Source organism: Brachycentrus maculatus, unplaced genomic scaffold, assembly GCF_059751285.1.
Source record: "Brachycentrus maculatus isolate JH-2025_06_01 unplaced genomic scaffold, ASM5975128v1 h1tg000238l, whole genome shotgun sequence".
Classification (NCBI taxonomy): domain Eukaryota; kingdom Metazoa; phylum Arthropoda; class Insecta; order Trichoptera; family Brachycentridae; genus Brachycentrus; species Brachycentrus maculatus.
In genome coordinates, this window is record NW_028280989.1 from 961913 (window position 1) to 978652 (window position 16740).

General features: G+C 29.2%; 1 protein-coding gene across 1 annotated transcript; it reads left to right on the forward strand.

The window, feature by feature from the left end:
* The first annotated feature begins 305 nt into the window (after nucleotides 1–305).
* On the forward strand, nucleotides 306–3922 carry LOC148306542 (acyl-CoA-binding protein homolog 1-like). Its single transcript, XM_088264782.1, has 4 exons — nucleotides 306–360; nucleotides 604–647; nucleotides 1554–1668; nucleotides 3296–3922. Exons 2-4 carry the CDS (start codon nucleotides 633–635, stop codon nucleotides 3433–3435), a joined length of 270 nt encoding a protein of 89 aa, XP_088120908.1. The 5' UTR covers nucleotides 306–360; nucleotides 604–632; the 3' UTR covers nucleotides 3436–3922.
* Nucleotides 3923–16740: the final 12818 nt, after the last annotated feature.

A 16740-nucleotide genomic window follows, 5' to 3' on the forward strand; every position in this document is an offset into this window, starting at 1 on the left:
ATATTTTTTTAACATCTCCCGCGTTCATTTTTGCGGTTGGCGCACTGGATGTAAAGTGATAAATGTACCTCCTTGCCTGTGATAGGTTACGAAAATAGAATAGAAAATTATCCATGTATTTCTTCTAAAAGCTAATATTAAAATACATCAAAAAATAATATAAATAAGAAAGTGATTTCATTCAACAGCCTGAATTGAATTACAAACGAAAGACTAATTATAATAAAAGTATTAAATATTTCAGTGATACCAACGCATAAAATACAAGTTTCAATTCCAGCGCTATCTGACGCTATCTTCGTATCAGTTATCAGTGACTCGTGTCTTATTCTCCCGTCCTGTTCGCATCTCATCTTACCGGTAAGTTGTCAAAATTATTTCACTAGCTTCTTTGAAATAAAATAAAAGTACCACTCAAATATCTTTTTTATAGATGTTTCGGATGGAAATAAACGTTAAACTTATGAAACCATTATCTTTTAATAATCAACCGCTTTTATTATGTCATTGACCTTTTAACCCCTAAAAATTGTAACCGTTTTGTTTTTACTAATAAGTACTTCCGTTTTTTTTTTTTAATTGCACGATTTGATTTATTTTTAGATTAAAAACTACCTACAAAACCCGCCAAGATGTCTTTAGATGAGGTGAGTAATTTTGATTTTGTCGTGATGAGTAAAATATACACATCTATTTGTCTTATTGATGATGAAATTTTTTTTTTCTTCACATTATCATTATACAATTCATACTAAAGTTGTTTCATTATTTTACTTGTAGTTTAAGTTAGTCTTTATGTTTTTATTTTTATTTCAAATCATTGAAATTGTCATTCAAATGATTGATTTGTTTCAAAGTCCATGATATATTCTAAATATCAAATATTTTTATGATGTAATATTTTCGCTTTTTGCCATGAATCCGGTTAAATTAATGATTTTCAATCCAACAATTTTTAATACAAAATCTTATAAAAACTGAAAAATCCAAAAAAAAAAATTATAAACAAGTAAAATTGATCCAGTCCACAGTTTTTTTGTTCAAATATGCTATGAAACCGAAATATTGATTAAATTTCCTTCATTCATAACACTTCAATATGCACAAAGAATAATTAACCATTTAATGCTCGTTTTTTTTCACAAAAATAAAACTAAAAATATCACATTTTTCTATTTAAAAAAAAAAATAATTTACATTATTTAAAAGTTGTCCAATTCATAAAATAAAATATACTTTGTACAATAATATAGTTTGTCTACTACACGGAATTACGCGGAATTTTACCGTCCGGCACGTCAGTTAGCGTTTTAAATCGATGATTGGCTTGTGGTTTTGTCCATCTTTGTTCGGATCGGAGCTATTAGTCGCGCGTAAATTCAATCACGCTAAATTGTCGTAGTCGCTTCAATTTTTCAAAACCTGACTGCCGGATGGTAAAATTCCGGATAGTGGACAAGCGCCCTTAGGGCGATAATAGTGTGAAATTTAAGTATTTTTGTAAATAATAAAAACAAATATATATTTTTTTTATATTTTTGTTTTATTTTTAGAGATTTACACAAGCCGCTGAGAACGTGAAAAAATTGAAGACAACACCCGGAAACGATGATCTTCTAGAAATTTACGCCCTTTTTAAGCAGGGATCTGTTGGAGATTGTAACACAGGTTGATTCCTTTACCTTACTTTAGAATGACAGCGAGATAATACAGCTATCCAAACTCAAAACACAGTAAGGGACATTTTTTTTTGTAGTACGTTTTTTTGCATTTTTGGACTAAGTAGATTCTACTTAGTTCAAAAATGCAAAAAAAACCTACTACAAAAAAATATCCCTTACTGTGTTTTAAGTTTGGATAGCCGAATAGGTATCCAGAAAAATATCTGTGGTATAAAAATGTCCGCCTCCGTAGTGTAATGGTCAGCACGCTCGACTACCGTACTGGAGGTCCTGGGTTCGATTCCCAGGGGGGGTCAAATAAATATAAGTGAGTTTTTCACTCTTATATTTATTCAATATTACCTTGGACTGGTACCGGAAGCGAATGGCTGATCACCTTTTCTTCATGTGTTAACGATCAAGATAACACTGCGTTTATATGATGCAGTGCCCTATGCATCATTGGGGTGCGGATAAGGGTTTGAATGAATGAATAAAAAATAAAAAATTGTTTTCCGTGGTATAATAAACTGGTCCCTGAAGTGCAGAAGTGATCACCTTGCCGTCATATAAGTACCGATCAAGACAACACTGCGTCAATACAATGCAGTGCCCTATGCACCATTGGGTGCGGATAAGGGTTGGAAGAAGAAGAAGATAATAATTTTGAGATTAAAGTACATATATTCCTTTGTTGATTTTTATATTCTTGATTTTATTATATCATCTGACAAAATAGTTTTTATTTCAATTTTTTTTTCAATGTTTCTTCGTAAAATAATTTCCAGAACCATTCTTAGTATAAAGCATGTGTATATGGCATTCAAACACCACAACAAATTATTATTCCACTTGTATTCTGTGTTTCCTCACATTTTGCATAATTAAAAAAAACATATATTGATTTTATTTTCTTTTGATAAGTACGCTCATAATGCATGACACGGTGAGATAGGGGGAGCCGCCGGTACAATGAATAATTGGTATCTCTAAGATAGGTTTCTTGTTGGTAAACACATACATTCAGTATATAAACCAGCTACCACAGACATGTTGCTATTCATAATTTGTATGCATGCGCAGAGTTATATAAAATGATTTATCCGCACTAATTGCAAAATATCACCAGCGACAAGTGAAGCAACAAGCATTTATAAATATTTTAGTGTCAAATTATCCATCCCTAGTTATTTAGATTTTTATTGAAATCTCAACAGCGACAGAGAAGTTATTGAAATGGAAAAGTAGATGTCGGGGCATTTCTTCTTTTTCTTCTTCTAACCCTTATCTCCACCCAATGGCGCATAGGGCACTGCATCGTATTGACATAGTGTTATCGTGATCATTACTTACATGAAAGCAAGGTGATCACTCCTGCGTTTCAGGGACTAGTCGAGGGTAATATGAAATAAGCATGTAAAATGACTAATATTTATTTTCACCCCACCCCCCTGCGAATCGAATCCGGAACCTCCAGCACGGTAGCTAAACACGCTAACCATTACACCACGGAGGCGGACTGGGTATTTACAGAGCTTAAAACCTAAATAATTTTTTCATGAAGTTTCGAAAAATATTCGAAAAATTTCTCATTAATATAAAAAAATCCACATCAATTTTTTTTTTAATTTCAGATAAGCCTGGTATGTTTGATTTCAAGGGAAAGGCGAAATGGGAGGCTTGGAATGGCAAGAAGGGTTTATCACAAGATGAAGCGAAGGAAAAATACATCATCAAAGTCCAAGAATTGATAGATTCTATTGGCATGGCTTAAATGAAAATCTTACATAATTTAAGAATCAATATATTATATATTTCACACATTTTTTATATTATTTTTTATTACGATTTTAGATTTTCTACATTTTTAATATGATCACATTAAAATAGTTTATGGTGCTTTGTTCCAAACATATTGCTTGGATTTTTTAAAATAATTTTTATTTTATTTTACACAAAATGGACTCTATATTCACAAATTTGTTTGCTCAAAATAAGTCATGACTATGAATGCTATTTACCAATTTATTACTATTATTTTATGCAGATAATATTTAATTTAATACACATACCTTGTGTTTTTTTTAAATATATAAAATAATGAATAGTATATTTTTTAATTTATTTTTAAGTATATACTGACCAATGGGTCCAAAACTGCAGCTTTGTATAACACTTACAAAAATCCAATATTATTTTATTGAACCAATTTTACAAATGACACATGACGAATAAATAAATTTTATATTACTTTCTTTAAATGATATTTTATTTATTACTTTTTCCTGAATGACTTTTGATTTGAAACCGAAGTGAGTTGATCGTGATTGTTACAAGCTGCTGGTCTGTTTCCAGCTTATAATAAAGCTTTTTCAACTAATAGGAAATTATAAAAACAAAAACCTCAAATGGTTCCACAATGATACTAATCGTTAAGCACTTTTTGGATTTCCAGAAAACATCTCTCCAAGAAATGTGCTAAGGTCTGTCTTAATTTGGCTGTTTGGAAAAGAAAGACAAAGGGAATAATGGATGGATCACTTTAGATACAAATTTTATTACTTATTATAAGCCGGACATTTCTAGAAAGCACCTGCCACTAGTCATGGACTCAAATCATGTGTATTTACAAATGTATAATATATGAGGGGTTTTTTAAAAATAATTGTTTTTTTTTCATTGTTTAACTAATTTTCAGTAGTTTAGCCTTGTATTTTTTTAGTATAATTTATTTTCAATTGGATGTACTTGTACCGGTTTAAACCCAGCACTTTAGATCTTCATAAATGCCTGCTGTAACTAAAAGAGGTACAGCCTGTTGTATCTCATGGTGATCTTGAAATCTCACGCCACAAAACGTTTTTTTTGTATGGGAAAAGGTTATAGGGACAGTTATAGGTAAGGTGGGTGTGGCAATATTTCCCAATACAAATCAGTGGTTTTGTATAATCTTCCTACAGTGATGGTTAAGCATGGAAATAATGCTTTGTTAATAAGGATTGTTATACTTAACAACAATAAATAATTTGATTATTTTTTTTATGGCTAAAAGACCTACTATATAGGTAGAAGAAAAACTTTTCACTAGGGTGTTAAAAAAAACATTACTCATACTTTGAATATACAATATACAATATGGTAATAATATTTTCTTCCTTTGGGGATACATATTACTAGAAGAACTGGGGAGTACTGAGTTCCTGGCAGTAAATGGGAGATTTCAGGGTAAGTGAGGAAAAGCACAGTGTCCGACTAATGAAGACCAACCAATCAAATAAAGGAATTGGAGCGTTCGCTCACTAGCAACACGATATAGAAAAGTGGACTAAACTTAAAACTGCCAATGGATGGATGGTTTTCTATGAGGAATATTGTGTTCTGTTTTAGTGATTAAAAAGTGCTTGGAAATAGTTGGTAGTTAGCTAATAATAAAATAAAATAAAAATAATTAAGAGTTAATTGCATACTAACAAAAATGGTAGGTAGTCAAGACCCAAACCCCAAACTTTGAGGTGAATTTGCATAATGAATGTTCAAATTTATAGATGGCGGTGCTATATTATTTATGGCGGTTCTGCTAATTTACTTCCACAAAAATTATTATATAACTTGCAAATAAATGATACATCTAATATGTATTACATGGGTAAACAATAAATAATTACATGACGATTTAAAGTTTACATATTTAAAAGGTTATTTAATTTTTTTACTCCAGTCATTCGGATAAGAGGAAGGAAATTTATCAAACTTTATTTTATGGAACTGTGATTTGAATTGTTTTTACGCATTTGAAATTCCTTCTAGCTTATTCGTTTTTTCTACATCCAATAATTATTATTGGTAATTATAAAATTAACATTTTTACACAATGCGCGATTAAGTTTTTTTATAGGGCTGTCAATAAATAACATCGTGTACATTTTCAAAACAATTTAAAAACATGTTTTTCCGTCGATGATGAACGTGCAACACGCAATGATATTGCTTTATCACCATCATCTTAGATTCTGTAGAGGTAATCCTTAATCACGATACCTCAATGACCGTCGTCCTTGTATTTAATTATACGCATTAATGATTAGGCTCATCCGATCAGCGGTTTACGACAGTTATAGGAAGATCATGACATAAAAAAATATTTATCCACTCTTAGGTAGATATGGTGTCGTGATTATGAAAAGAGTTTTTTTTGTCCATTAAAAAATAACTATTTTTTATTGTTATAATCATTTATTAATGACGCATAACATGATGATATAGGGGAGATGATTCATCATAGTTTTAATCAGAAGTACTTGATCTTTAAAAAAATTAACACAATATCTTGTTTGAAATCATCACAAGAAAGTGAAAATTAATATGACGTTAAATAATAATACTCTAGCTCTAAAGTTAGAACTTAGATAAGACATTTAAAGGTCTCAGATTCCTGTCCCAAAGAATGCAGTTATTTTTATTTTATCATAATCGTTTTATATTGTTGTAATTATTTTGACTGTTTAAATTTTGTGCTACGTAAAAGGATTACATTTATAACATTGCTTTATTCTTCCATGGTGATTTGGAATAGTAAAACAGGTAATTTTTTTTGTATAATTTTCAGTATTCGACTCCATGGCAAAGTAAATACATTGAGTTATGTTTTCAAAGAAAAAAAATTGTTATAAAATTTAATTTAATATCGCTGAAGTATTCATAAGTACACAAACATACGTGGATTCGATGTAGATTGCTTTAAAAAAATCAGTCTCTATACCTAGAAATTACATATAAGTATATAAATATATAATACTTATGCCTAATTTCATATTTAAGTACTCACTGAATATACGTATACTATACTAAATGTACTTCATATTTGCATAAAACCCCACTGGATCGAGTGAGTTAGATAAATTAAAATGAAAACGTTATTAAATAAAATATTATCATGGCTGTATAATTTCCCTGTAAAAAGCAATATTACTTTTGAAAGCTTTTCAATATAAACTCATTAGTTTCGTGTAGAAATCGGTTTATTAATTCAATTCTGAAGTTCATGTAAATTTCCTTGTCTACGTTGTTAGTTGTGAAAGAATTTTGAAAATTCTTGGCGACACTTTTAGACTATAGCGAAGTTGGTATAACGGTACGCGAAATGCAGATCAAGTCATCGACCCAATAGCCAAATTAAGGAGTGGCGTATAGTCTGAATGTTGAATACCGAATTTATTTTAGATACGGGGTATAAAAAATAAATTTACTAAATAAATCCAATGAAAAGTTACACTTTACGTCTATGTATGTACGTTCAACAATTTTTAGAGAATGAGATATTATAAACCTGCTTTTAAAAATAATATGTGAAATATGTAACATGTTATCAATCAAAACGTCGGCGTCGAGGCCAAATATAAGATATTTTGAGAGGTCGTGGACCAAATGAAATGTTTTGATGTTAAAAAGGGTTTTTATTTAACACGTTCAAATTTGAAGACAAAGTAAAATTTCATTGATTTCAACTCCAGATAGAATAAAAAAAACTGAATTAGTAAAATGTCAGTCAACTGAGAAGCTTTGGGGCTAAGCTTTCAAATTTTGACCTAGGGAACATTTTGAGTTGTTATTATGAAACAACTTAGAAAGCCTTTAATTTAAAGTTTTTTTTAAATTTCTAATATTCTGGAAAGGTTATACGTAATTCATAAGATTTTATAACCAATGCGGGCCTTTGCCTCCTTGTCACCCTCGGGCGAAGGTTTTCTCAGACATCTCTCGAAGGTTAAACTTTAGTCCAATTTTATATCGACGTCTAATAAAAACTGGCCATCTCAGATGTTTAAAATGATGAAGCTATTCACAAATTTAAAGTAATACTACAACAAAATACCGCAATTCAATTAACACATTGATAAAACAAACATTTTTTTGCTGGGAACATTATAGAAATATTGTTAGTGCATGTTATAAAAATGTAAATAATTTTATTGATATAAATGTAATACTTAAGACATGTCATAATTTATTCTTGGATCATAGGACACCTGATTGTACATAATTGGTTAGTAAATTTAATGTGTCATTTTATTCGAAATACCTAGATTATAATAAATCTTAACAGCGTGTTTATTTTGACCCTGGTTTTCTTCAGAGCCTTGCTTCACAATATAACCTCATGACATGAAGTGATGCCGCTAAGTTGAAAACAAAAGATGTCACGATGTGTTGAGATGACTTCACCAGATATATGGAATATTGTTCAACTTATACGCATATTCACAAGGTGATGTAATATAGGACTGTTATTTATAAGTTATTAATAGGTGGGTACCTAACAGTTTCCTGTATTCGCTTAAATTTATTTTTACCGGTAAATATAGTTTTGCAGATCACAACATAATTGTTGTAATTGTACGTAATAATTATGTAGCAACAAATATTATAATTCAAAAATGAAAAGGTAATTTTATATTTGGTTTATGTTTTTATTAACATAAATTGTATACATTTATTTAAATCACAATTTTAAACATATTTTTGAAAAAATCCCACCAAGCCAAGCCACCTTGTGTGTATTGTCGGTGGAGTTCTTTTTTAATACATTTTTATTTGTTTTTAACAATTTGAACCTAATATACACACAAAAAAGAGAAAAAAATAAAACATAAATAATAGGGAACTGCATATCAGTAATAAAAGTCTTAAATATTAGAATATTAATCAATTCGTCGGCAGTTCTCGTCAGAACTTCGGGACGCGGATCTAGCTTGGGAGGATGCAAGGGAGCTGGCAGCCGACAGAAAAGCCTGGAGACAGTTTGTGGACTCCATATGCTCCACCTAGGGAGCGGATATGATTTAATATAATAACTAATTTGAAAAAAGATAAGATTGAGACTTGTAAACGGACTGAAATCTTTATCAACTAGGTGATAAATTTCATCATTATTCCTTGATTACAGTTTAAGAAATAGTGAAATTGAAATGAACAATATTAATGTTATTTGTTATATCAGACACTGGATTATTCACCCTACGGATGAGAACTCAATTTTATAGGTGTCTTAACTTGAGATGCTCAGACTTCAATATTATTTCATATAAAGAGGAACGATAGATGTTTCACATCAACTTAAGACACCTATACAATTTATAATGGCTGAAGTTATTCTGGTTTCCAGGAAGGTGGACCAAGGACCATATAAATAGACACAATGGATTGAACAAGGTCATTTCAAAATCCTCATGGCCACGATTATTTGAACTCATTATTGTTCATGACTCAATGGAAGAAAAATTTTAAACAAATCAATTCGAGAAACATTAAAATTCCTCAAAAAGTCTTAATTTCCTTCCGTCTTCCTGGCTCCTTTGCAACTTATCGTCTTTGTAGACTGTGGTCAGCTCTCCTCATCCTCAGGTTGTCGGTCCTTCTATCATGGGCAACGTCACCTAGATTGTTCCTTTCACCTTCAGTCTTCCCCTAAATGTCTTTTTAGGGATATCCATGACGATTGCCTGGTTCACAATATATTCAGGCTCTCTGCGTCCTATGTGCCCATACCACGCCAAAAAGCCTTGATAAAATATTAATTTATCATTTACTTACGTACCTAATCTGTGACTTTTTGCAAAACCTTAGCCGTATTATCATATTATTTCATCGTATTATTTATCATCGTTTTAAATGATATTCATGGTTTGAAGACGTTTATGCAATAAAGATAAATAAAAAAAATATTATTAAATTCAAACAATAGTATGAATAACGTACAAACAAATTGTAAAATTTTTGTTAATTTCTAAGTAAATTTTCTCATAGCTTAACGTGCGTGTCGGAATTTTGAAATATCAGGCACAGTTGCAATTTATGATTCTGTGAAATGTAAAATCCATTAGAAATATTTCCGTTTTCCTCTTTCTTTTTTAAATCTCACTATTGTATTTGTGTATAAACATGCACATGCAGTACTAGAATCGAATTTGCGTTATTAATAACGCAAATTCGTTAATGCTTATTCAATTCAATGCACATTCGTTAAAAAATAATAATTAGTAATTTAAATTACGAATATTTTACAACGGAATTTAAGGATTTTTTTTATTACTTTGTTGCATTTCTAACACTTTAGAATTTGAGAAAATATTTTTTATGATACAATTTGCTATAAGCAACACGATTTATTTTTATTAGACAAATATTTTTTTTCTCTCTATGGATTACACAATCGACAGTTACCTAATGATGTTTTTAAAAAAGAAGATGTTAACATTTTCATTACTGTTTTTAATAACTAAAAAATTATTAATACATGTGTTGTCATCTTTTCTGTTATGCTTAAATTAAAAGATTTTATAATATTTCACAATATTTTTATTTGGTGTTAACAATTAATTAATTACATTAACCATATAAACTACTCATGGCCAATAAATAAAACAGGAATCTCGCGAAATAATTTCAAGTTTTGTTTGAGATTTTAGCAAAACAAAAATGATTTTTTGAAAAGAACGATTTAAAAAGCTAGTGCACATAAAATAAAAATCACTGTAGCCTTTTAATATATTTCATCTTAAACTTTATTTATGTAAATGATGTTTATTTTTTATTAATGGTTAACTTTTATTTAATTTATTTAAATGGTAAACTGATATAAACATAAAGTTTCTACTTTGATTTAATTTAAATATACGAGTAATTGATCAACATAATAATTGGAAAATATAATATTTAAAAATTAAAAGATTTATATTATCCACTGACACTTCGTGATGGAATTGCATTTTTAATTTATTATTAGATTAAAACCAATATTTTTAGCTTTTCCGGTCGCTGGTCAAATAAAAAAGTGGAAAAGCTAAAAATATTGGTTTTAATCTAATAATAAATTAAAAATTAAAATGTAACTTTGTTTTAAAATCACTATAAATTTATAGTGATTATAAAAAAACAAAGTTACAGTTTAATTATAAAATGGAAAATTAAAAAGGTAGTGCTTCAAATATAAATTATATAATACGATTGTTAATTTAAAACTGATAAAAAAGTGAGTGAGCAGCTTTTAATAAGTTTGACTATGGACTATTAACCTATCGTATAAGGATAATTGCATTGCGATTCACGTCCATTCGTTGAATCGATGTGGTTTAAAATCAAATAAAATTACTCGAAATTATAAAGAAAATAGCCATATATGGTATCTGGATTATTCCACTTATCGTGTCGATTACCAGCGATTCCACTACTGTGAAGGGATTATTAACATTATGCAGGTATATAACACATAAAAAAACTAATGTCGACAGGTCTGTCTGTCAAGTGCCATTAAGGAGATTCTTCAAGAAAGTAGTGCTATAAAATTGGCCTTTAGACTGGCATAAATTGTCTTAGAAGATTTCTTCTAAGAATTTTCTTTAAATAATTTTCTCTGTATGACTAAATACGAGTATAAGCTTAGGGCGTAAGTAATAGTAATCTCCGTTACTTTTAATTGTTCTACGCGTACTTTACCGATTTTTTTTCTCTTTGGTTTACTACTAAAGTTCGTAATAAAATCATTTTGTGCATAAGATTTATATTTTTATAAACAAGTATTTTTAAAGATTTTTTCTGATATTCTTTAGAGAGTACGTATATGATGGTGTTTTAAGACTTGATAGAAGGTATATACTGTTTTTCATTAAAATATGTCAATACTAAATTCCAGAGTATGACTTACATATGGAATATAAAGTTTTTACTCAGTAGTATAGATATCATTAACTTTACTATACTCGGTAAAAATCAAATGTTCATAAAAAAAATGTAATCTTAACTTCCATAAAAGTCAAGGTATAAATTTACAGTTTTCTACACCATGTAGTTAACATGTTATCTGTTTACTGCAATTACAACTCTGATTTGTTTAGACAAAATAACTATTTTGTCACTAAAACGTCGCCCAAAGTTCACATAACTACATTTCAATACGGAAACAAAAGCTAGTAGGCTCTCTTTTTCTTCTAAAAATACAAATTTAATTGTTTTGTATGATGGTACGTGCTATGAATCTTCTGTTAAGAGTGTCATGAATACTTATTATAATTATTATCTAATATAAAATCTTAGTGCTCGTTCAAACGAAGTCGATGGTAGATTTTAATTTGTGAATAATGATTAAGTCTTTCCTGTACTTACTGATAATAAGTAAATGATCGGGAAATGCTTGTCAGTTATGAAGATGAGTGAACTTCATTTTCTATTGATAACAAATAAACTATCAAATCAATAACTAACATGATCCTAAACAACAAACGAATATGCTCAAATATTAACAATATTACATCATTTTTGCATAAAACACACTGCAATTACCTGAAAGTTATCACCATTTTAAAGAATTTCACTAATAAACAAAAAAATTGGTACCAATTTAGAAATGTGAGACACATAGTGCTGTGATCAAGAACCGCAGGTTTAATTCCAGCTATAAACGTCTTCTTTTTATTCTACTTCTTTATATAGGAATATGTTCTGCATTCTCCGGTCCGCTCCTGGGAGGTGGAAGACCAGCTATCTCTCCTACGTTTAGGTGGTCTTCCTGGGGGTCTGCTACTCGATCCGAACTCGTAATAACGAACCATAAAAGTCAATTTTGTTATTATTTGATCTGGGTATTGTGATTTGTGATAAATACTTTATACATTCCATCCCCATCCTTTCTTCCATATGCATATACTTAAGCCTAAAAAATAGAGGCTTTGCAGGTTGATCTTAATATACCTATATATCGATAGAATGTCTATTATTAATAGTACCACTTACATCACGCCAAACGAATCCGCGGGTGATGGGGACTATACTTTTATTTGTATGAAGGCAATAAACTGTTTGCCATTAAATATTATTAAACAAAGTTAATGTTCTGAATTCTTGGACCCTAATAACAGGTGAAATATAAAATATAATCATTTCAAGTAATCAATAAATAAAAAACAAATCGTTGGATGCAATTTGTTTTTTTTTACGTAAAAACAAAAACTGGATGCAGTAAGAAGTTACTAAGTTGTTTAAAATATCAATACGGATCTATCGTCTTTATTTAATTATATCTTAGGTTTAATTTATTAGCCATTGATCCTTTATTTTCGCACACTACCCTGTAATTTGGATACCCGTCATACCAGGTAAATAATTCCATGTTTAGAATTCCTCTAAGAATGGGATTTTAGGATAAAATGAAGGTCGTGTATCGAAAAGCTGAAATCAATTTGTGACTTGTTATGTAGTTAGCGATGAAACTAAGAAATGATCTAAATCTCAAGAATTTAAACATTTTAACATATGTATAATTGGATCCCTAGGTTTACTCGTTTTATGTAGGTACACACCCCTTCTGGAAAATTTAACGCGTTAACTATAGTGCACATAACTAAATTTACCATTTGTAAAAAATATTATAACTTTAGTTTTATACGGTAAAAAACAATGCAATAACTTTTTGATGAGTTTAATTTTCTTTCTTTCTTAAAAGTCTGGAAGCAAAATTAAACTTTCAACATTGTCAGTATATAAAAAATAATAATAATAACATTGTGATTTTACATTAAAAAGTTTGTTTAAAATCACATTGCAAAAAAACATTTTTTATGACAAAATTTTATTATTGTAATTTTTTGTTTGTAATAAAAACTAATAACTTTTAAAAAATAGTATTTGTTTTACGATATTCAATTACTTTAAATGACGTAATTTTATATAATTTTTTGACATCTCATCAAAGATGAAGAAGAATATGGAAGTCTGGGCATTTACGGGGCTGACGACCGTCATCGGCTGGTTTAAGTGATCACTTTACACACGTGTAACATTCACCAATTCTACCCATTATTGACAACCACACTACTCACATTCTTGGAAGTTCTATATATATGAACCAATTTAGAAACCTTATTCTTGAATCACTAGAACTTCACTAGAGACATCTATTGGTGAGATGTAAAGAAGCTCTTTTATTAAGCAGAAACTCTTATATTAGTATGTGAGGTCCGAATCCTGGATTATAATCACACACATGAGAAACGCCAGAAAATACCATTTTTACTTTTATTATTTAAGCTTATAGTTTGACCAGATAATTTATTTACAACATTTTGAAATGTTGACGTAATTTTAATCGTGTTTTCATGCCTTTTAGTGATTGTCGGCTGTATAACAAACATCCTCCTAATAAAGATGCATTTTTACGCTACATGAGAGATTATTAAGTAATTTTTTTACTAAAACATAGTAATATTTAATAATAAACAATCCAAAATAACTCTCCTCAAATATTCTAGGAAGAATTTGACATCACAATGTTGAACCATATTGTTTAAAATAAAGATATAAGTATTTTTATGAATACATGAAATATGTAAAGAGAAATTTATAATAAAGAAAATAAATAAATAAATAATTCAGTTCAATGCCTTTTCTCTGAAGCCAATGTAACAAAAATGAGAATATTCAATCAATGCTTGATTTTTTAAGAATACTGAGAAACAATATTCTAAAACAAGTTATTTTTGGGGATCCCGCAATTTATTTGTATTCTGTCTATCTGTTTGTTAAATCTTTTTTACGTTTATCGACTACAAATTAGCGATTTTTGTAAAAATGTACATAATTATCTATGCATCGTCTGGGGTGCGTTCAGATGTTAAAACTCTTTTAGACAGACATGTATTCAGATTAGGAGATTATTTGGTTATTTTAAAATTCTTTCATTTTATATTGAGCTCAATATAATCATAAATCGCCGTAACTGTAACTGCAGATGGAATTCAGATAATACGATTTTACGAAGTGGTGGATATTTTATTCCTTTAATTTTTATTTTCAGTTTATTGGGTTTAAATTAACAGTTTTCGGGTTAGATCACGTTTTCTCATCACAAATTCAACAAACGCAATAAAACCAATAATAAACATTGATAATGGCATTACAATAGAAATACAAATTTAACTTACAAATTAATTTGTATTCTGTACGAATTCTCAGGTACTTATTTAATTTAACCTTGCCTTAATTTTATTATTTTTTTTAGTTCAAAGTAGTTTATATGTATCTCATATAAATTATGACCCGCTTAGTTCTTAATTCCATTCTTAATTTATATTTGAAGAATGTTTCACTTAGTAAATACCACTATTTCTTAAAATCTACTGTGACACGTGTTTCGATCCATTCCGCATCATTTTCAAAAACGTTGTTTGAAAATGATGCGGAATGCATCGAAACACGTGTCACAGTAGATTTTAAGAAATAGTGGTAATTTACTGAGTAAAACATTGATTAAAAATGGGTAGATTTTACCACAAAGTGAATGCCGAATCAATTAATGAAGATTAATAATTATTTGAAGAATTATATCACTAAAAAATAACGTGTTTTACGGAGTTACCTTTATTATTTTTAAAATAAAATTTATAAATAAATAAGTCTCGAGAATTTATAGTAAGTTTTATAGGACAATCGTAATTATGAAATATTTTGTTGCAATTGAAACTCGAAATTGGAGTTAGTTGAATGAAAACGTATGATTGTGTGGATACATTTTTGTGCAATGAAGCACTTATACTTACATATTATCCGCCTTTGTAGAGTGGTAAGCGCATTTGGCTACCGTCCTGGAAGTCCCTAGTTCTATTTCTCGGGGGGTCATTTTCACTCTTATATTTATTAATATCACCTTGGACTAGTACAAGCGGGACGGATCACCTTGCCTTCGTATAATAAACGATCAAGATAAAAATGGTTCGTTAGGATGCAGTGCCCTATGTACCATTGGGTGCTTATAGGAGTTATAAGAAGAATCACTTCCATGGAAACATTTAAATATGTATACACCGAAATGTGGAACATAATATGTTATGATATGACAATCGTTATAATATTTTAACAATTGATATTAATAACAAAAGATTTATGATATAATTTGAACAATATAAAGAAAATGCGAAGTAGGTACAGATAAGATACGCATACTAAAAGAAAGCGTAAATAATTACGTAAAGGTATTTTTTTCTTAAAAAAATAGCAGCCTTTTAATTAAAAGAACCTTTACATACATGTACATACGTGTAGGAGAAATTAAGCAATCTATGTTTCCGCAATATTGTCTAAGATTAACAGTTCCATGTTCACACATGGAGAATTATTGGGCACAACTCACAACCTTGGTTTATCTGAGACTGCAGTATTGGCGACAAAACACACGTCTGCATGACAGCTTTCCGTGAGAGATAAACTTAGCCAATAAGTGATTTTCCTTACTTAAAATACTTCCTACAGACATGCACATATAAACTTCATTTATCCTATTATCGCAGTTCAATAATCAATGACAAAAATAAATACTAAGACAAAGTCACAAATCGAAATCTGAGATCCTACTAAAAAGTCACCGGACTTAGCAGATCACAAAATACACCCAATATATATATATATATATATATATATATATATATATATATATATATATATATATATATATATATATATATATATATATATATATATATATATATACATATATATATATACTTAAATAATATATGCTTTTTCACTGCGCATTAAAAGGAATTATGACATATCATTGTCTATATATATATATATATATATATATATATATATATATATATATGGTGTTTTATTACCATTTTACTCATAATTGATATATATATATTTACAACATTTTGAGTGTGTCCAAATACTTGTTCACAAAATCTGGATTCTCCAATTATAGGAGTTATTTTCATATTATTTTTTGACATCTCATCAAAGATGAAGAAGAATATGGAAGTCTAGGCATTTACGGGGCTGAAGACCGTCATAGGCTGGTTTAAGTGATCACTTTACAAAATGTTTCACGTGTGTTAAGTGATCACTTAAACCAGCCTAGTAAATAGGTCGTCAGCCCCGTAAATGCCCAGGCTTCCATATTCTTCTTCATCTTTGATGAGATGTCAAAAAATAATATGATATCTATATTAATCAAATTTCGAAAAGCTGTTCATATATTACGAGTGAGAATACAAAACGTTTTAAAAATCTAAGTGATATATTATATTAAACC

What these genes read in the sequence shown, in the direction of transcription:
- LOC148306542 (XM_088264782.1), top strand. An exon ending in TGTTGGAGATTGTAACACAG is followed by an intron (nt 1,669 to 3,295) that starts GTTGATTCCTTT and finishes TTTTAATTTCAG; the next exon opens with ATAAGCCTGGTATGTTTGAT.